Source organism: Gigantopelta aegis, chromosome 10, assembly GCF_016097555.1.
Source record: "Gigantopelta aegis isolate Gae_Host chromosome 10, Gae_host_genome, whole genome shotgun sequence".
Taxonomy (NCBI): domain Eukaryota; kingdom Metazoa; phylum Mollusca; class Gastropoda; order Neomphalida; family Peltospiridae; genus Gigantopelta; species Gigantopelta aegis.
In genome coordinates, this window is record NC_054708.1 from 12,174,987 (window position 1) to 12,191,086 (window position 16,100).

A 16,100-nucleotide genomic window follows, 5' to 3' on the forward strand; every position below is an offset into this window, starting at 1 on the left:
CGCACACACAGGCACACGCGCGCACACACACACACGCACACACAGGCACACACACATACACACAGACACCCACATACGCACATACACACACACGCGCACACACATACGCACACACACGCACGCACACATACACACATGCACATACACACACACACACACGCACACACAGGCACACACACACACCACCATACACCACGCACACACAGACACACACATGCATACACACATACACACACACACACACAGACACACACCACACACAGACACAAACACACACACAGACACACACACACACACATGCATACACACATACAAACACACACAGACACACACACAGACACACACACAGACACACACACACGCACACACACACACACTATCAAAACAAAACATTTTGAATCAATACTAGTATTGTGTTTCTATTACATACGGTTACCTACATGATCAACATTGAAAGGGATTAACGCAACAGATTGCTCTTATGACGTCATACACGAGAACTCTTAAAGGCATAATATCGCCTATACTATTAAAGAATGTGGACCAAATTTACAAAGCCTGTTTACGTCTTACACGCATATAACTACATACATTTACAATGCTTAAACACCTGTCTTACATGCGTGTAACTACATACATTTACAATGCTTAAACACCTGACTTACACGCGTGTAACTACATACATTTACAATGCTTAAACACCTGTCTTACACGCGTGTAACTACATACATTTACAATGCTTAAACACCCGTCTTACACGCGTGTAACTACATACATTTACAATGCTTAAACACCCGTCTTACACGCGTGTAACTACATACATTTTCAATGCTTAAACACGTGCGTTTAAAGTGAGAGACCCTACTTTTTAATCACTACGGCGCATTTGTCACTATTAAAGCCGTTTTTGACAAATTACAAGTACTTACTTTTTATTATTTTGAATGTTCATTTTCGTACACATTGGTTCTGGTCATCCAGGTTTGTGTAATACCCCAAAATGCATTTTTCATAATTCTAAATCACACACGTTCGTCTGAGAAGTAATGGTTATCGACACAAGCTCTATTTATTTAATTTTTCTTAATGGAAATTCCCCGTTTAAACATCACAGACTTTAACTTCTCTCTGTTATAACCACTCGTTCCAGCCAGTATAGTATATCAAAGTCCCTGGTATGTACTACCCTGTCTGTGGAATGGTGCATATAAAAGATCCCTTGCTGCTAATCGAAAAGAGTAGTAGCCCATGAAGTGGCGACAGCGGGTTTCCTCTCACATTATCTGTGTGGTCTATAACCATATGTTTTACGCCATATAACCGTAAATAAAATGTGTTGAGTGCGTCGTTAAATAAAACATTTCTTTCTTTCTTTCTGTTATAACCATATCCAAATGCGTTAGAGGATATGTATATGCTTGCGTGACGAGTGTGATATGATTGTAAACTTCACGAGATGAGATATAAATCCTATTTGACAAAAAATTCATGAAACTTTCTATTTATTATATAACTTTTGGCAATTTACCTTTATTTTTGAAATGCCAGCAGCAAAACAGTTCCGGCTTTCTTACAGTGAAGAGAACACTTTCTACAGTGACGATAACACATGTTAGAGTGAAATAGTGAAATTTTCACTCTAAAATGTGTTATCGTCACTGATTGACTGATAACACTTTTATTTCACTGATATTTTAAGATATTTCACTAAATATTATATAATAAAGGTTTGTACATAACTAAACTCATTATCCATTTTCACGGGTTAAAAGAATTCCATAAATACAACAGCAATGGGTGTCGTCATCCATTCTCTTAACATACGGCGGCCACGTATATATACTCTGCTTATGAGGGCTGTCTATTCACATGGCGGTCGTATTTTTAATTAATTAATTAATTTATTTGTGTGTTTTTTTGTTTTGTTTTTTGTGGATTTTTTTGTTTTGGGGGGTGGGGGGTGGGGGGTGGGGGGGGGGGGGGGGGGGGGGGGGGGGGGGGGGTGGGGGAGGTGAGGCCTATTGTAGGACCACCACACCACATTTAAACTTTCGCCGTGATAAGCATATATAATTAGCAAAACGGGTATTTCATAATGTAATCTTTATTTGCTTTCGATTTTTAAACAATTTTTTTTTTTGGCGTGGTTGTTGGTCGCGTAGGTAGCGTCGTTGGTGGTGCTTCGGTTAGCCCACCGTCATCGGAGAACAATTCTGGCGTAGTAGTTTCCTCGTCAGCAACGTCTCGTTTGTTCAGTGAAAGCAACAGCAGACGCGTTATTTGGGAGATGTCGCCAGCACTTCGTTTCTTCCTGCTGCCTTGGTTGGGACTTGTGACGACACCCTCCACGTCATCTACACACAGCAGTTGCTGCCTTTCAACTTTGTAGACGACGTCACACGCGTTTTCAACATCGACGCATTGCCTGCGAATGACATTTTCAAATATTTAAATTACATTGTGATAAGAATAGATAAGCGAATTAAAATTGGGTTTAATATATCCAAAATGTCTAACAAAAGTTTTGAGTTTCTGGGAACCCGACCCTACCTAGGAAAAAGAAAAGCAGACTAATTTTTAACAAAGTGAAAAGAGTAAAAATGCAGTTAAAAAAGAACGGACCCACACCACCAAATGTTTTTCAGCACATCCTCGAAAACACATATTTGTTTGGCCTAATTAAGTGAACATATTATGGATTCAGCAGGATAGACTACGATTTTTTGCTAATTTTACCTTTAAACACAGGGGCCGCGGAACAAGGGTTCTAAGAAGGCTGGTAATGCATTCGGTCGCTTTGGACCCTCAGATTTCCATCACCGAGCCATCATACTTATTATACAGTGGCCCGTCATTATATTTCCTATAAATGCATGTATGTACTGATGTATGAATATCTATATATTGTATGTATGTCGAGGTTGACTGTTACACCTATGGCACCGAATCGCCCGCATGCAGTGAAACTGGTGCCAACAATGAGAACTTGATTCACTAATGTTTTATTTAACGACGCACTCAGCACATTGTATTTACAGTTATATGGCGTCAGACATACGGTTATAGAAGGAAGGAAATGTTTTATTTAACGACGCACTCAGCACATTGTATTTACGGTTATATGGCGTCAGACATACGGTTATAGAAGGAAGGAAATGTTTTATTTAACGACGCACTCAGCACATTGTATTTACGGTTATATGGCGTCAGACATACGGTTATAGAAGGAAGGAAATGTTTTATTTAACGACGCACTCAGCACATTGTATTTACGGTTACAGTATATGGCGTCAGACATATGGTTAAGGACCACACAAATATTGAGAGAGGAAACCCGCTGTCGCCACTTTATGGGCTACTCTTTTCGATTAGCAGCAATTATATGCACCATCCCACAGACAGGATAACACATACCACGGCCTTGATATACCAGTCGTGCTTCACTGAATGGAGCGAGACATATCCCAATGGGCCCACCGTCGGGGCAGTGTGATAAGTGTCTCCACTGAGTGCGCTTGACATACTGCACCCAGGTTCGAGTCATTAGAAGGGAAGAAGCTTTTCTGTGCCCTCACTGAACTGAAGAGTAGACATGTGACATCCAATGTTACAAACTACATATGTTGCTATCAAATTTCTTTGAAATTGGAGTTCAGGTTATTTTTAAACTTTATATGTGCATACTGACTAATATTGACGAAATGGACAAACTTCTGTGGGTAAGTACTAATTTTCTTTTTTCTTTTATCTTCTTTTCTTTTTTTTTTTTTTCTTTTTTAACTGTACATATTTCAGAAACATATTTTTTTCCATATAGTAGTCTTAAAAATGGTAAATAACGAACCGCACATGCGTGGTATGATACTTAGTGCATCCTCCTGAACGCAGTTGGAAACGTTGCACTCTTTCCTGTTTACTGTAGGGAAGGAAGGAAATGTTTTATTTAACGACGCACTCACCACATTTTATCAACGGTTATATGGCGTCAAACATATGGTTAAGGATCACACAGATATTGAGAGAGGAAACCCGCTGGCGCCACTTCATGGGCTACTCTTTTTGTTTACTGTAGGGTGCTTCACTTTTGTTTACTAGAATAGATTTGGGCATGAGTTCGACCCGTACTCCCCTTTCAATGGTTAGGGTAGTTTTAGGGATAGGGTTAGGGTTAGTCTTTAGAGCCTTTGATATAGAAGGGTACGGGTCGAACTCTTTCCAGGATTTGATGGACGTCCATATTGTTGATTTTTTTACGTTAATTGATTGTAATCTATTTTGTTTCACGTATCGTAGCTGAAAAATGTAGAATAGTATTTCCGTAAGTATCATATTCGTGTTTTTGTCGTTAGGTTAACGCAGTTTGGGACGTCGATGGTATATATTGTATGTATGTCGGGTTTTACTATTTACATGCATATGTATTAACGCACTGGCGCAGGGGATAATTAAATCTTTTTTTGTTTGTTTCACATGTATGTATGTATGTATGTATGTATTTTTATATTTTGAATATCTCTATTGTATGTATGTCGGGTTTTGACTTAAACATACATATATTCAATGACACACTGGCACAGGGGATATTAAAATCCTTTATTGCCTTCACAAATTTCCTCATGCCGTTACCGAGACCCGAACCTGTGGCACCCAATCGCCCGCAATTGTTGGGCCGGAACGCTACCAATCAGACGTTCCTCAAAAATAGAACGATCCTTAGACGACCATATTCGTACCGGTCCAACAACCACGCGGTTCTAAGGCCACATGGCTTGGCAACGTTTGACTTACATGCAGATGTGGACAGACCTGGCACTAGCTATATATGTATTTTTATATTTGGAATATCTCTATTGTATGTATGTCGGGTTTTGACTGAAACATACATATATTCAATGACGCACTGGCTCAGTAAATCAAGTTCTTTAAGCTGTATCCTAACCGGACGCTGGGCGACGTGAGCGATGCGAGGATGTTAGGATATCAAGGGTTCCAACCTAAACCGTATGACACGTGCTTGAACTCCGTATACCACTACAAAATGGCGGATAAAGCTCGCTTCGACACACGACGGTGAGTACATTTTGTCTTACAGCTGCATGCTAAATGCCTTTCTGATTAAAATAATATTGCGATACGGCTATAGAATGAATACTCTATCCATCTGTTTACGTAATTTACAACCGAAAAAAAAGCTATTGAAGAAAAACCTTGTTGTTTTGACGGTCAAAACAAACATGATCAAAATGTTTGGTGTTATTTTAACGAACCAAGTTATATTTATACACTTAGAAAGTGCCATGGTGAGAGCTTCTACACCCTGGGAGCTAAATTAAGCAAATACGTTTTGGATAATTGTTCATCCAAGACATTTCTTATAGTTCAGGCACATTTTCGTCTGCTCCCCCGGATTTAAGCCAAGATTTCGTTTACTTCAAAAAATTATATTTAATTTGTACCCCTAAAATATTATATATTTCAACTTAAGGTGTGTGTTTGTTTTTTTTCTTTCAGTAATGGGGAGATACAAAAAGAGTCCATTTAAGTTAGGCATTTACTAATCACGAAAGAGGAGAGCTGTTTCCCGTCTTGACATCTAGGAGATCCAATTCTGGCAAAAGGCTGTGTAATCGTCGTACCTTAGACTTTGCAAATTGTGATTCGTCAGTCCATTTAAGAGAACATCTTCCATATCAACACCTATAGATGTATATCCTACATCCAACAAGGAATTTCCAACACCACCACAGCAGATATCACCACAAAAGAAAGGAGAAAAGCGATTTAGGAAGAGGTTGTCATTCGCATCTCAGAGTGTAAATGACGGTGATGATAATCATACATTTCAAGTGTTAGATGAACCGTCCCTTGACGCAGACATGTATACTGATGATATAACAGAAACAATGTCACGTTTCAGAAGCAGTGTCCAAAATGGCGTTTTTTTCCACACACACCCCCCCTCCAAAACAAAAAAACCACCCCAAAAAACATTTTCTATGTATTATTTAAAAATACTCTAAAACGGCACTGCCACGGTGTCTGCATGAGGTTTCTGACGCCAACAAGGACTTATGTTGGACAGGAACGGTTTTGGGTTTTTTTGGAGGTCAGTTTATCAAATTCATGAGAGAGTTTTCTCACCGGTATATATCCTGGACCACCTCAAGGAGTTCAACCTGCACGTGCCAACTACAAGGTGGATGAAGGGAAGATACTCCCTTCATTATGACTTGGAATCAAGGGCAATATGCTCATGTGTTCAGATATTACATGCAATTAAATTGTACACATAAACTAAGTTTTAACTATTCAAATGCGTCCTTATTTCTAAATAAAAACCAACCCATGTATTGTTCGAGACCTGTAAATGCTTATATATAATTGCTTATGATTTGATTGCTTGTACATTTATATTCAAAGGCAGCCTGCATAGTCTATTTATCCTATACCTGCTCGTGTTACATCACTGACACTGTGATACCACTGGCAGCAGAGGCTTTGGTTGGATAAAAACGCATTGTGATGCAATATTTTTAATGTGACGTCACAATTGTAATTCCTATTTTTTCTCTGATCAGCTTGAGAAATTAAAAACAAAATGTAGTAGAATGGCAACAGAAATGTAATATAAATCCCCTCATTTATGAAATAAGTTTCACAATTCGTGAAGTTTGACTATCTTACATATGTCACTCACGTTAGTTCATTTTCAAAATGTAACATAAAAATATAACTAATGTCTTAACTAACGAGAGTGAAATAAATACAATAATCAACCGTCATTCGTTGTGGAACCTTTATGTACACAATACAACGTACGTCACATTGTCATTAAATTTTATCTAAACACATCTGAAACCCCCAGATGTAGGTCAAGGATAAGAGTCAAGGTCACATTGACCTATTCGAGATACACGGCATGTATCCATATATTAGGATTGGTGTTTTAGATGTCCAGTGGGGGACTAATAACAAACTAATGCTATGATTTATTAAACAATATATAAAAACTAGATCATTCATCCCAATGAATCTGGAAACTTGGAGATGACTTCGAGTTCAAAACACTCGTCCAGTCAGTGCACTGGTGCCCGCCTGGTCTGTCGTGATGAACAACCACGTCTGCTGACGGCAGACCTTCCAGAGTATAGTTGGTCGCAGTCTTCACAAACTGTTCTGAAAAAAAAAAGAAATTTGGAACATACGATTAAGTGTCCTAAACCCGGTGGAGCAGACGAACATATGCCTAAACCATTATTGTTTTTGTGGATGAAATGACTTTCCAAAACGTATTTGCTTAATTTAAATTCCAAAGTATACAAACTTTCATCATGACACTTTTTAAGTATATAAATATAACTCGTTCCCTTAAAATAACACAAAAAACTTTGATCATATTTGTTTTGGCCGTCAAAATAACGAGGTTTTTCTTCAATAGCTTTTTTTGTGGTTGAACAAAATCGGGAATTAAGTAAACAGATGGATAGAGTATTCATTCTAGAGCCGTATAGCAATATTATTTTAATCAGAAAGGCATTTAGCATGCAGCTGTAAGACAAAATGTACTCACCGTCGTGTGTCAAAGCGAGCTTTATCCGCCATTTTGGTAGTGGTATACGAAGTTCAAGCACGTGTCATACGGTATAGGTTGGACCCCTTGGATATGGCGATTGAAATCAACGATTTCTAAAATAATCGCTCGCTTTATTTGCCTTGAGTTTTACAACTCATAAGCTGGAATATATTATCTTAAGACATGCTCACGTTCCGTGACAGCAGCTTGTGACTCCTTTCTTACACTTGCACGTGACGTCACATTGCGTTGATTTACTGGCACCTTCCTTACTCAAGTCCGACGCCTTGATTTCACAGGCCTCGGCGACGGCGTCATTTTCTGTACAAAACGAAAATAATAATAATAATAAATGATTACCGGCCTCTGTGATGTCGTGGATAAGCCATCGGTAGGTTGGGCGGGACGCAGCCCGGTACCCGCTCCCACCATGTAATGACGACAGCCGGTTTCCTCTCAAACTCTGTGTGGTCTGACGCCATATAACCGTAAATAAAATGTGTTGAGTGCGTCGTTAAATAAAACATTTTCTTTCATTCTAGTTAACAAACGATTGGTAAAACTATTATATAGTTATTTAACATTCACGAACTTATTTTGAATATTTATGCTATTACGTCATGTCAGAAAGAAATGTTTTATTTTATGCAGGCGACGCATTTTATTACTGTTATATAATATGGCGTGGGACATAGGCCTATGATTAAGCATAAAATGTACATAGACAGTGGGAGAAGAAACCCGCTGACGTCACTTCATGGGCAACTCTTTTTCGATTAGCAGCAAGGCATCTTTTGTATACACCCACCTGCCCACAGACAGGATAGGTGTCGGTGTGGGTAATTTTTGGCATGCTTCCATCAGAAAAATGTTCAAGCATGCCTGTCGTGGACACAACCTCTGACTTCGCCCGAGAGTTCTGTGCATGACAGGAGACAGGATAGTTAATACCACTGCACCAATTGTGGAGCATTGGTTGGAAGGATAAATAGCCTGATGGACCCACCGACAGGGATTGAACCTAGGTCGATTGCGCATTATGCGAGCGCTTTAATACTGGTCCAGTGGGCTTTATCACTCGTGCTATGGAGCGCCAGGAAAATATAAAAGGTGGCGTGTGAGAACGTGTGATGGGGGGGGGGGGGGGGGGGGAGCATGGCTACACCAGTTCTTATTCTACATATTATCAGGTCATCCTTTTTATTCAGGGGCGGGATGTAGCCCAGTGGTAAAGCGCTCGTTTCATGCTCGGTCAGTCTAAGATCGATCCCCGCCGGTGGATATTTCTCGTTCCACCAGTGCAACACAGTGCCGTTGTATGTACTGTCTAGTCATTGGGATGCTGCTTATAAAATATTATCTATATGTAACATGTCTGACGCCATTAAAATGTGTTGTGCGTCGTTAAATAAAACATTTATGGCATTGAATATATATATTATACTAGTATTTAACATTTACTGTCATTCACCATGTTATTCTTCCTCAGATAATAAGATCTCGGATTAACTTTGCCTCGGGACATCAGCTAAGTCAGTTTGCCACGTCACCATGTACCGTCACAGTCATCATCATCATCAACATCATCAACATCATCATCATCACCATCATCATCATTAGTATTATAATCATCAGTATCATCGTTATCATCATTATACCCACCATCATATCAACATCATCATCATCATCATAATCATCAGTATCGTCGTTATCATCATCATCATCATCATCACCACCATCACCATCAAAAACAACAGCATAACTGTATTAAACATACTCACCTGTGACAAATAGTATAACGTCGTTGTTCGAACAATGTCCAACGACCGCCGGAATGACCATCAACAACAGCGTCAGCACCGCGTGTGGCAACATCTTCGACTGAACCGTTGCTGGTGTCGTTGTAATCTACGGTACTGCGTAGCCCGCGCGTTTATATGCAACGTCGTATCTTTGTAATCTAGTGTTTCATATCACAAGCTGCCTGCCGACCAGATGTTTCAAGAAGAAAATTGATTTTGCAACAAGCATTTGTAGAATGAATTGAAAAAGGATATCGTATGTACTAATTCTTGTAGTTAAGAAATGCATTCATGCATATTCAGATTATGATAACAGATTGGAATAAGAGTAGTTTAGAACTATCCAAAGTAGATGTTGGTACAGTCGGTTCAAATAAGCTCTATATATAGTACAGCTGTTATTGTGCAAAGTGTACGAGTATTCAAATCGTGATACAAACATGGAATGTGGTGTATATGTTATTTGTTTTATTTGGAAAAGGAAACGATTAGCACCCAATATAAAATGCATGTGCAGGAAATTTGACAGGATGGGAGGGAGTTAGACTGGATTGTCTGAGGACCCCCCCCCCCCCAAACAACCTAAAACCTAGTATGTCCTGAAATGCTATTTCATGCATTGTACAAATTACATTGTTCATGACAAATCAGGCCCGTAGGAACCGTGGGGGCCGGGGAGGGGGGGGGGGGGGGCGGGGCACGTGCCCCCCCCCCACTTGTGAGCCTTTTTAAAAAAAATATTAATGTTTGCCATTGTAACCAAAATCTGATATATAGTTTGTACCCGATCCCTCAGTGTTCCCCCCACCCACTCCCAAAGTCGTTCCTACGGGCCTAAAAATGCTAGTAAATTGAACTCTTTTTAAACACCGCTGTAATGCACCAAATTATTGGACCAAATGAAATAATTACTTGCTATGAACAACTGTCAAATCCAGTCAAATAATTCGCTTTATTTACAGTCTTAAATACCATTGATTTCAACTGCCGTATCCTAACCACACCCATGTGGCGCGACAGATTGATGTAGTCGGGCGCGCCACACAATACCGATAGGTTTCTATTTTCATCGCGCGACACGAGCGGCAAAACTATATCAACCAATGAGACAAGTTTTAATTGGCAGCTTCAACTGTTTTTCTTGGATTGATTCCGTTATCAAATTTCAAAAGCTGTATTTAACCATTCTTGATCATATGTTAGGATAGAAGTAAATACATTATGTATTATTAAGTCAGGATTAGCAGTGGGTGAGCAGAAAATTTCATCAAAAAATGAGTAAATAGCAGAAACCCAATTTTGTTTTGTAACACAATATCAATTATTACACGAAATTATTTCGCCAAAATTTGCCAGCTTATTTTAAAATATACAGTTGATGAATTTGGCGAGTGCCACAGCTGGCTCTGTTAGTTTAGTCAATATGTACATGTTTTTCTTGGATTGATTCCGTTGTATTTAACAATTCTTGAACACCCTGACATGTGATCTTGGAGTTGTCATGAATATTGGATATGTGTAAATATGTTAGTATAAACATAAATACATTATGTATTATTAATTTCACTTAATATGTACATGTGTTTCTTGGAATGATTCCATTATCAAATCCCTGAAGCTGTATTTAACAATTCGTGACCTTTGACCCTGAGACCTTTGACCCTGACCTTTGAATCTGGCTACGTCCCGCCCCTCTTAGCGGGGAACCATTTCATTAATAATATGTCATGTCCGGTATCTTGATTTATTATTTTATACAATTATTCACAATTTGCAGTTATATTTTATTTTAGTAATTTTCAAAACATGCTAACTAAACTTATCAACAATCTAAAACTAACATTTGACATAAAAGTTGCTTTTTCTAAGTCACGTTACAAATATTTTTAGATTTTCATACCATAATTACCGCCATTTTAGTTAGCCATTAGTCAACACAATATCTGACAGTATTAGAAACAATTTTAATGAACTCATTGAGCCCATAAACTTCTATTTTGACACCAAGATCACATTTCTAAGTCCTGTTGTTCTGAGTATATACAGTTTTGAAGATGAACTGGCGGCCATCTCGTTCGCACCAACTTTAGAAAATGTGATGTTATATTTTCATGATCTCCACACCCTAAAGATTAAGTTCAGCCATAGTGACAAATGTTATACTTCCGGCCCCGCTTACTCAAAAACTAAGGCCCCTTTTCAGCCTCTGCTGCAGGACTATTATTTTCTTGATTAACAAGCCTGGTCATTGGATCTTTGAACTCGACCACAACGTTTCGTCGATAATTCTCCACCTAACGCCCACACGACCCGTCCGAGATGTACAACAACTTGGATTCTGTATACGCAGAGAACATAATGGCTGCAGTGGTGCGGGTTTTCCTCCAGAAATGTTCCAGACCATATTTCTTCTTAAAAAACAAATGTGTTAATGAACGATAACGTGGTTCCAATTGTCACTAATTTGTATTTTCAGATAGGCCTATCCAAACTTCAACATTTTGTCTTGTATCTTTACACAAAATGTCAAAAACACGAGTACATATATATATGTATAGATGTATATATATATATATATATATATATATATATATATATATATATATATATATATATATATATATATATTAATATTAGTTATTTTAATTTAATTATTGATGGTCTTTGGTGTATATATATTTCTTTTTTAAAACAAACGTATTGTATTGTTTTAGATCTAATGAGCGAAAGCGAGTTGTAAGATAAATGTCTTACATATCCTGAAAAACCAGGTTTTAAACAACTAAAAGTTATTTACAGCCCTTGCGTTTGTAGCTAACTTATGCGTCACAGACAAATGCTTGTCAGATTAACTATACGTTACAGTGTAATCGATTTCGATCGTGCTGTTTTTCATTGGATGTTTAGCATTGGTGTCCTGGTCATCACCTAAGAGCAGTCAGTCGTATGTCTTGAAATTGTGTAAACAAGTACGTGTTATCAAAAATAAAATAATAATAAAAAATAGGCTTACAAAGTCCTACATAGGAACTTAAAATAATACATGCTGAACATGCCTCTCTAATACTCAGGCTAGGTAGTGACCAGGGCTCTGTTCCACGAAGCGATCTTAGCGCTATGATCACCTTAAGTGTATAAGGTAATTATGTACTTAATGTGATCTTAGCGCTAACATCGCTTCGTGGAACGCCAATGCAATACATCCAATGAAAAAAAGAAAAGAAAAAAGAAAGAGAAAAAAAGCACGATAGAAATCGATTACACTGTGATGTATACTTACTCGTAACCTGACATTGATTTGTTTGTGACGTTAGATACACTGTAAAACAAAAACCTATCCAACATTCTCTCGTTAGATTTGTTTTGAAACAACTCGTCGAAAGATAAATGGTATCTAATGGCCACTCGTGTAGTATTTTAGTACTTATTATTCTAATCACGGACTGCCGTTATGTCTATATATTTGAGCAGGGGCATTCGGTTTCTTAGGTACGTTTTGTTGTATATGTGAGTGAAGTCTGAAGCAGGCCGAGCGCTCGCGAATAATTTGACTGACACCATCATCTTTTATCATATCACATTCATCTAAAGTCATCCTAGATGTAACCCGTGCTTAACACGTGGAAGTTTATATGAGGTGTAATGGCCGTACAATGCGCTTTACTCCCCAAAATATGACACAGTGTATATAGTCAGCCCACTTCAAACAATGCTATATACACGGTCGCTGTGTATATAGCCACTTCTATATTAAGTGATAAAGATGGCGGTGTCCATTGATGTTGTATTTATGGAATTCATCTTTGTGCGCAATATTTAGCATGATGTGTGTATGGTAGTCGACTGGACCTGTGAGCAAATATGTTAAAGTTTGTTTTGTTTAACGACACCACTAGAACACATTGTTCCACCAACCATCGGTTATTGGATGTCAAACATTTGGTAATTTTGACATATAGTCTAAAAGAGGAAACTCGCTACATTTTTTAAATTAGTAGCAAGGGATCTTTTATTATTATTATTATTACAATCCCACATACAGGATAACACATACCACGGCCTTTGATAAATCAGTTGTGGTGCACTGGCTGGAAAGAGAAATAGCTCAATGGACCCATCGACAGGGATCGATCCCAAACCGACCGCACATCAAGCGAACGCTTTACTACCGGGCTACTTTCCACCCCTGAGAGCAGAACGATCCTTGCAAAGTGCGGCATCGGTAAGTACAAAGAAGGCTGTCTGCAGTGCAGATGAAAACTGAAGAGAAGAAAAGCGGTCAGAACGATAGGACACTGTTAAGACGGCCTTGCGTATTATATTGTAGATTGATCTCTGGTTATGAATCGGAAACACATGCAAACTCAGTATCAATCTGCCGGTAAATGTCGTTCACGCAGCTCCATATGGCGACATATTAATTGTGACTCATGATATTAATTTTCATGTTATAATAAATATTGAACTGAGTAGGCGGGTACGTTACAGTGACTTTCAGTCGGACTCCCCAGTCACTGTTTGATTATGAAGTCCAAACATTATTAACTTGCTCGTACGATTTTAGCTTTTTAAAACGTGTCCACAATGTACGTCCATAGATGATATAATAATAATAATAATAATAATAATAATAATAATAATATATAATTAAAACAAATATTTACTGACATTTCTTTCTTTCGTGGCTTCCCTATACAAAAGCTCAAAGGGGTAATCAAAGCAGTTAGAATCAATATTATGTTTCCGGTGCGGTCATTGTTGACGTTTAGAGAGATTAACGCAACAGATTGCCGTAACTACACTGGCTCGACTCACTGCCAATCGGTGCCCCATGACTAGTATATCAAAAGGTCGTGGTATGTGATGTCTTGATTATGGGAAAGTGCATATAAAAGATCCATTGTTGCTAATAGAACCACGTAGCAAATTTCCTCTCAAGACTACGTGACATAATTATCACAAATTTGACATCTAGTGGCCGATGATCAGTGTGCTCTTTTTCAGATCACATACTTTAAGAATTTGATAACTTTGCAAATTAGATGTAAATTAATCGAGGTCACGGCACTAGGTTAATTGACATTTAAGCAGCCGTACTAGGGTGACACTCCATAATTGACGTATGTATTCATACTCATTAAATAAAATCATTTCAATAGCAATTTTACACTGAAAGCTGTCCAGCGTTCAGAAAACAAAAAACCCGTTATGCACTAGTTTATTTTGATGTAAGGACATCCAAAATGACATCATTCGAGTTCGACGCCATTTCTATTCAAAAATACATCGCGCCACATATTTTTACGTCATTTGAATATCACGTAATGACTGACTGGAATTAAAGTTGCGCGTACAGTTTACAAAACACGTTGTATTAAGCTTGAGCTTATATGATAAAGAGATTATTACCCTTGTGTGTTTTGAAATCGTCAATATCATATATTAGAAATAAAAATTATGCAAGCCTCTGACGAGCATAATACAATTTTTATTCCTAATATATGATATTGACGATACCGAAAAACACTCTGGTAATAACCGAGTAATATACATTAATATTATTGAGTAATACATATTTGCTTTCATTTTGAAGTAAAGTTACAGTTCTGAATAACTTTCCTCAATATAAAGATATAAGGTGTTTTTCAATTTGTTTTAATGAACAAAGAAAGACATCGTACCCAATTTACGAAACCTGTTTTTATGAAACGTGTTTTAACATTGTAAATGTATATAGTTAGACGTGTGCAAGACAAAACACAGGATTTGTACATTTGGGGATTTTTGTTCAGATTAAGAACAGAGAGAAAAGTCTACAAAGATTACAAAATAGCGCATTGCCAGATTTTGTTTTCTGTCGGTCTAGAATCGATCCCCGTCGGTGGGCACATTGGGCCATTTCTCGCTCGTTCCAGCCAGTACACCGCGACTGGTATATCAAATGCCGTGATATGTGCTATCCTGTCTATGGGATGGTGCATATAAAAGATTCCTTGTTACTATGTAGCGGGTTTTCTCTCTAAGACTATGTCAAAATTACGAAATGTCTGACATCCAATAGCAGAGGATTAATAAATCAATGTGCTCTAATGGTGTTGTTAAACAAAACAAACTTTAACTTTTTTCTATTGATACAGGAATGCTTCTCATGACTACATAATTACCATTGTTGGTTTTGCATTTATTTCTTAAATTCAATATGTTCAATGTAACTCTGGTTTAATATTGAGTAATATTTCCTATGATGACTTAGATGTGTTTCACTAACAATTTGGTTGCCTATGCATATATATAAACACGTGTCTCGTCACATTCGTGAGTCATAGGCCAAAAAAACCCCACACCAAAGCTGGGTCTGGCGAGTGTGGCAAATTCACCATGTCTGGTGTATTTTCATCGTTTTTACGTCTGGGTCTGTAACTGGTACTAGTTTTCAATGTACATATTTACTATATATATAGCAATGAAATATATAGATCTACGGCAACCATAAAAGTGATATTTTCAGTTATAGTTCATGATTAAATTATTCCCTGTGTCTCGTTTCTTCGTATTTAAGTTTGATGATCACCAATGCATCTGAACGTATTTGAAAAAAAAAAAAAAATGTAATTTAAACAACTGTACCTATAAAAAAGGTTATTATGTGCAGTTACGATAAAATATCTAAAACGAGTTGAATACGAAGCTAAATAATGACACAATGTAGTGTCATTGAATGTAAG

General features: G+C 37.8%; 1 protein-coding gene and 1 long non-coding RNA gene across 2 annotated transcripts; both read right to left on the reverse strand.

The window, feature by feature from the left end:
• Positions 1–2,088: 2,088 nt before the first annotated feature.
• On the reverse strand, positions 2,089–9,529 carry LOC121383994. The gene is made up of 3 exons (XM_041514132.1): positions 9,355–9,529; positions 7,765–7,894; positions 2,089–2,425 (listed from the first exon to the last, which is right to left on the reverse strand). Exons 1-3 carry the CDS (start codon positions 9,446–9,448, stop codon positions 2,122–2,124), a joined length of 528 nt encoding a protein of 175 aa, XP_041370066.1. The 5' UTR covers positions 9,449–9,529; the 3' UTR covers positions 2,089–2,121.
• On the reverse strand, positions 4,584–7,755 carry LOC121383995. Its single transcript, XR_005959323.1, has 2 exons — positions 7,571–7,755; positions 4,584–7,176 (listed from the first exon to the last, which is right to left on the reverse strand). It is a non-coding gene; the product is annotated as an uncharacterized LOC121383995 (long non-coding RNA).
• Positions 9,530–16,100: the final 6,571 nt, after the last annotated feature.